Source organism: Anopheles funestus, chromosome 2RL, assembly GCF_943734845.2.
Source record: "Anopheles funestus chromosome 2RL, idAnoFuneDA-416_04, whole genome shotgun sequence".
In the NCBI taxonomy this organism is placed as follows: Eukaryota; Metazoa; Arthropoda; class Insecta; order Diptera; family Culicidae; genus Anopheles; species Anopheles funestus.
Window position 1 is genome coordinate 72,955,378 of NC_064598.1, and position 6,000 is coordinate 72,961,377.

The window sequence follows — 6,000 nt, forward strand, 5'->3', positions numbered from 1 at the left end:
AATTATAGCAACAATCAGCACTATCCGTGCTCGTAAGCTTGCGAGCCACCTGCCACTTGCACACAGTTAACAATTCTGTTTTGCCCACATTTTTCCCAGAACGTTTTTCCAAGATTGCCAAGATCGAGATCGAGGACGTTGTCGAGTGTGTGTGTGTGCGGAAGTGATCCAGAAAATTTTTAATTTTCCACCATCCGTGTGCAATGAATGATGAAACCACCATCGGAAATATGTACAACCAACCCGTGCACTAACCCGCCGATTCAAACATCACTAGCCAACTGTAACGAATCGAAACCGATTCCGCTACGGGTGCAAACATTCTCCCGATCAAATTTAGATAAATTTTTCGAAGAAGCCACCACACTCGGCTAGAACTGTAACGCTATGTACAGTTCGGTTTCATTAAGTCGACACCCCAGTTATATCGTGCATGAAGCTAGGGGGTGGGCGACTGGTGCACTTTTCCCGTGCACGGGCAGTAATTGTGCTTTGAAAGTGTTTTGTCCATTGGCCACCGCAACGCCAGATTTCCCAATTGACAGGCGCAAGCGGCAATATGCATGACGCTTGCTGCAGGTGAGAATAATAACTCAATTCGAACGGGTCCGTGCCGTTAGTTGCACTCAAAAAAAAGGACCACCTGCTTGCTCAAATAAGGGTCCCATCGAATGGAGGGGAAAAAGTTCCAATCACGGTAACAAACAATTTCGATCGCAATTGAATCAAGCTTAATTTTTTTTTTGGAGTAATAAAAGAAAAATACTTTAAATGGAGTGACAGAAATTGTTAAAGAGGAATTTATGATTTTTTTGTATTTAAGCTACTTAGCTTACTTTCAATAAACTTTTTTTTTAACAAAACGCGTGTATATATTTTTGTCTACTTATAACGTACAACAAAACTCAATCGAATTCCCAACATTCGTTACCATCAACCCTGTAAGCTAATCAGGTCAAACCGACACACGGCCGAAATTCTCGTCGATTTATGCTAACGCACCGCAGAAACCAGATTTCGCGTAATCTTGCACACTCTCTCTCGCGCTGGCTCCCGGTTTGACTCTTCACACGAATCGTTCCACCAGCCAAACCATGGCAACATTTTCCCGTCCGTATGTTGCTCCAAAACCTTAATCTACCAACATATTTTTGTTTTGTTTTGTTTTGCCCGCATCGAACCAACCAACTGCACACCAAACTGATGCGAAACGGTTAATCGCTCACACCTGTAACGAGCGACGAACCGAGCGGGGTTTGGGAAAACGATGAACGAATCAAACGCATTTGCTCTCACCTGTAAGGGTAACGCGTACGCTCAATCAATCGGCTAACCGAAGCTAGAACAACATGGTACGCTGTGCCGAGAATGTACCTTTTAGTACAAGCGTAACTAAAGATCAAGATCAATCGGCATTAATAATCCAAATCATGCCAAAAACGGATTTCCACCCACCCCGGGTAATGGGGGCGATAATTTATTTTCCTCGCACCATCGGCTTTACAGCCGATGAGGCTGTGCGCCAAACTATCGCCTAGCCCTTTACACCGCAGCGATACGCTCCAAATCTGATGAGGTTTTTACTTTTGGGATTATCTGTTTTGTGTGTCGTTCAGGCTACTTTCATCAAAACCTTTTGGGTGCAAATCCAATGAGTCGAGAAAATGGTGCAACTGGGCGTATCGATCGTGTCTGTGATTAACCATGTATTGTTGTAGACGAGATGGTGATAATTGAAATATTTGCACCTAATGAAAATGATGGCATAAAATAACTAATTTTCCAACATTACACAATTTGGATATTTTATCATACAATTTATTTATTTGGTTCGTTTATCGATAAGAATAAATGGCAGTGGTAAATCGAACGTTAATATACAGAAGAAATATAAAATTCATGTACCTATATGTTATTACCAGCAGGAAGTTTTACAGCAAAAATTCTTTCAAACGCCATTCTGTTGTTGTTTAAAAGTGTCTCAAAATGATAATTATTCACAGATTTTAAATATTAATGAAAATTAATTTGCATCATACAGTGGAAACAACTTCAACGCTAATGTGAAATGAACAGAGAAGTAAAAACAATTTACAAATTTTTGCTTTGATCTGAAGATATTCTATTATAAAGTGGGGCATGACGCACTAAATATTGAAATAGTTATCTTCGATTTTTGCTAAGAGCTCGCCATTTTAGTTTCCAACGTTCTGCAAGGCCACTGTTTTGTTTGATTTTAAATTTTTCAAAAAGGTAAAGTGAAAATAAATACTCTAAAATGCTTATTCAAGGGTATGATCATGTGGTCTTTATATACCCTAGAAAAAAAAGCTTCCAAATTTATGCTAAATACCTTTACCAGCTCTAAAATTAGCACGCCTGTTGAGCGATTGCTTTCGATTGCGGTTTTTGAATTGGCAGGAACAGTTTGAATTCTGCCGGCAGTTCGTCCTCGGAGTAGAGACGGTCGGAGAAGTATACGCGCCGTATTCGACAGTTGGCATGGATTTGTACACGCAACGTTTCCACGTAGTTGGTACCGTAGGCACGCCGCGTGAAGTCGGACAGATTGAACTGGATCTGGTTCCAGCCCTCGTCAAGCCTCATTGGCATGGTACAGATGAAGGGTTTAACGCGGGTCGTCGACTGGTAGTTGCTGGCCCGAAACCGACGTCTAACATTTTTATCGTCCAACACCTGTTTATGACAAGGAAAAGAATAAATAGCACAACAATTGTTTTCAAAATAGGTTAACCAAATGCTATCGTCGATCGATGCTATTCTATTCATTGCCAAGCACAAAAAATCGAGCATAAATTTGAGGGTGAAAACCTTACCGAAAGCGAAACCAATTATTTCAGTGAAAGTATACAAACAAGACAATTTTAATTCTAAACACGGTAATGAATGACTCAACGAAAAGAAACCCCTATTTTACCCAGCTGATACCTGCCAATGTCCTCTAACCGACAGAAAGAGACCAGTGTTCCCCTTGAGCCTTGGCTGTGCAAACAATAACCACAGACAACGTTTACTAATAATAGATTTTTAAATATTTCCTATATGTTACGAATAATTAATCTTATGATATAACTTAAGGAAAATAATATGTATTCTTTTTAACAACAGACATGTTTAACAGATCAACTAAAACTGGAAACGAAAAAATATCCCTCTCCAGATAGTTTTATCTATATTGCAACAGCATACAATGTCGCTTCCGCAGTCAATAAACTGATTAGTTTGTTTTGGCAACGGTCACGACACTTTTTTGTCGTTTCCGAAAGGATTTCAACACCGCAGCCGTTGTTATGTTAAAATCATTGAACTTTAACATGTCTCCAGAGTGGGAGGCACCCAAGGAAGCCTCACGATTTAACATGAGCCGTGCAATGTCCTTTGCAAAATATCACCATGCAATATAAGGGGCACCCGGAATTAAACTGTGTAAATCCTGATTGTTACCGGTACATTAGAAAGCATTTACTCACCTGCACCTCGAAGGTGAAGTATTTCTTGAGATTTTTGATGATCATCACCAGGAAGGGAAGTTTAATGCCGAGTGTCTTTTTCGGGTCCGCCGGACAGGTTATATACGTGGTGCTAACGTTCGTTCCGATAATTTCAAGCACCAACGATTGAATATCCTGATCGGTGATGCGTTTGATGTGTCCATTGCGAACCTTTTTATCCCAGATTTGAAGCGGTTTGCTTCCGATACTGTAAAGTATCGATAGAAAACCAGACTGAAACGTGTTTTTAAACATCTTACAGTCCACCAGCACCGAAAGAACACGAAAAATGCGGCTGTGCTGCTGCAAAACGGCGGGCACTTGTTTTGATTAGAGAGAGAGATTTTTTTAACACACGGAAGCAAGTTTGTTTACGTTACGTGGAGTACGTTCGCAATGATGTCAAATGCGGACGTGCTCCGATTCTTTGGGGCGAAAAGACGAGCGAAAATCGGGGCGAAGAAAATATATTTTCTATAGTTGGTATGAGGACGTTTGTTTTAATTAGGTTTATTTCTTCTTGTGCTAGAATACCACATTTGTACCGTATATAGTGAACATTGTTTTGTTTGTCTACATATATAATTGCATATTTTGCTCATCCCAATTTATCCAAAAGAACGCAAGAAGGATCAAATCAATCTGCGGTTCAATGCCAATGTTTTATTACAAAATAGTTTACAGTTTGGCAAAAGCCTACAATCGTGAGAATATGCTACGCAACAAAAACATCCCGGTTATAAGTATTCTTAGCCTATCAGAAACTATTTATTTTTTTTTAGTTTCCATTAACTGGCCACCGTTAACACTTCACAGCCTTCGTTAGTTATGAGAACAGTATGTTCAAACTGAGCACTACGAGCATTATCTATGGACACGGCTGTCCAAGCATCCTCAAGTACTTCGGCCTCGCACGTACCTAATGTTAGGACTGGCTCAATAGTAAAGGTCATCCCTGGAATCATTACACCAGGATAGTCATTGTCTAAAATACGAAATACTTTGCGTTAGCATCGGAAAATGAAAATTTCGAAATAACTTACCGAAATGAAGGATATTTGGTGGTCCGTGGAAGTAACTACCTATGCCATGACCTGCAAACGCTGGCATGACACTTAGCTTCTTGCGCTTAGCGAACTTTTCTATCGATTTACCGATCACACACAGCGGTTGACCGGGACCGCAACAAAGAATAGCTTCAGCTAAGCATCGTTCGGTGCTTTCCACTAGATACCTTCCTCGATCATCCACATTGCCTATCAGTACGGTCTTCGAACAGTCTCCATGGTATCCATTGAAAAATACCGTGACATCTATGTTAATGATATCCCCATCGGACAATTTTCGATCATCCGGAATCCCATGGCACGCTACATTATTTACGGATGTACATACAGATTTCGGAAAACCCAAATAGCGCAATGGGGAAGGATATGCGTTCGCCTTGATCGTTTCTTCGTGCACAAATCCATCAATATCATCAGTGGTAACGCCAACCTGCAAAGGGATAAATCATTGTTAGTACTTCTCAAGATGATCAGATGCAAAGATGCAAACCTTTGCAAAAGCGCAAGTATTTTTCAAAATAGTTGCCGCAAGCTTACAGCTTTGTCTCATTCCATCAATCTGCTCACTTGATTTTATTTCCGGCTCTCCCTCGCCAGAATTGGGAGAATTCCGAATGAAGTAGTATGGAGGTTTGGTGATGTGTTCCGGAACCTGTCTTTCCGGAGAAACATTGCCTAGTTTGGTGATAAGATTACACGTTCCAAGAGCATATCTATGGTAGTAGAAAACAGATGTTGCTGTTACGTACAATAGCACCGAATCTCTACTGGAAGTGTTTACATTTTTCTCTTCCCAAAGAATGTTCTGTGTCCAGATGTTCGCCAACTTCGCAAACCTTGTAATAATATGTTCGTTTTTGTTAACATTACAGATGCACTTGCACTTTTCGGTGCTTTAAAATTCAATACATAACAAAACTCGTGAACTTCACGCAAAGTGACAACTTATTGTTTTGTTATGTACAGGGGTAATAGACACAGTTTTCATTATGCTGTGAGGATTATGATCACGAATACAAATTTCGGGTTTTAGATTTGAGATTAAAAGTGATTTTAAAAACACTTTTTATCATTGAATCTTAGTTGTACATAATAAATCAACTTATATGAAATTATATTTATTTTAATATCAACAGAAACAATCAGAATTATGATACCACCCCTGTGTGTACAAATATTCAAATGTCAAGCACAGCTGATTTTTTTTTAATTACCCGTGGTCCCTTGATTGTCAAATCTTTAACCTCCCCATGTGACAATGAGACAGCATCTCACTATGGCGAGCGCAGTGACAGCAGAAGGTTTCCATACTGAGACGTTACCAGGGGCTACCACTTCCATAGTGAACGAGCGTTTCGTTTCTCATCACAATAGTGAGGCGCTGCTGTTTGTATGGTGAGCAAACGGCTAACCGCCGAATC

At 40.1% G+C, this 6,000-nt stretch overlaps 2 protein-coding genes across 2 annotated transcripts; both read right to left on the reverse strand.

The window, feature by feature from the left end:
• Positions 1–880: 880 nt before the first annotated feature.
• LOC125760616 (cilia- and flagella-associated protein 20) lies at positions 881–4,043 on the reverse strand. Its single transcript, XM_049420908.1, has 2 exons — positions 3,492–4,043; positions 881–2,697 (listed from the first exon to the last, which is right to left on the reverse strand). The coding sequence occupies exons 1-2, from the start codon at positions 3,765–3,767 to the stop codon at positions 2,371–2,373; spliced, it is 603 nt and encodes a 200-aa protein (XP_049276865.1). The 5' UTR covers positions 3,768–4,043; the 3' UTR covers positions 881–2,370.
• A 106-nt stretch (positions 4,044–4,149) lies between these two features.
• LOC125760612 (methionine aminopeptidase 1D, mitochondrial) lies at positions 4,150–5,545 on the reverse strand. The gene is made up of 4 exons (XM_049420903.1): positions 5,361–5,545; positions 5,070–5,292; positions 4,556–5,009; positions 4,150–4,497 (listed from the first exon to the last, which is right to left on the reverse strand). The coding sequence occupies exons 1-4, from the start codon at positions 5,444–5,446 to the stop codon at positions 4,301–4,303; spliced, it is 960 nt and encodes a 319-aa protein (XP_049276860.1). The 5' UTR covers positions 5,447–5,545; the 3' UTR covers positions 4,150–4,300.
• Positions 5,546–6,000: the final 455 nt, after the last annotated feature.

Bases quoted from the DNA above. Each gene is read 5' to 3' on its own strand.
- LOC125760616 (XM_049420908.1), bottom strand. From the start codon at position 3,767: ATGTTTAAAAACACGTTTCAGTCTGGTTTTCTATCGATACTTTACAGT. The intron at 2,698-3,491 runs GTGAGTAAATGC...TGTCATAAACAG, and splicing joins ACTTCACCTTCGAGGTGCAG to GTGTTGGACGATAAAAATGT.
- LOC125760612 (XM_049420903.1), bottom strand. From the start codon at position 5,446: ATGTTAACAAAAACGAACATATTATTACAAGGTTTGCGAAGTTGGCGA. The intron at 5,293-5,360 runs GTAAACACTTCC...CTACTACCATAG, and splicing joins TTCTTTGGGAAGAGAAAAAT to ATATGCTCTTGGAACGTGTA. The intron at 5,010-5,069 runs GTTTGCATCTTT...ATCCCTTTGCAG, and splicing joins ATACTTGCGCTTTTGCAAAG to GTTGGCGTTACCACTGATGA.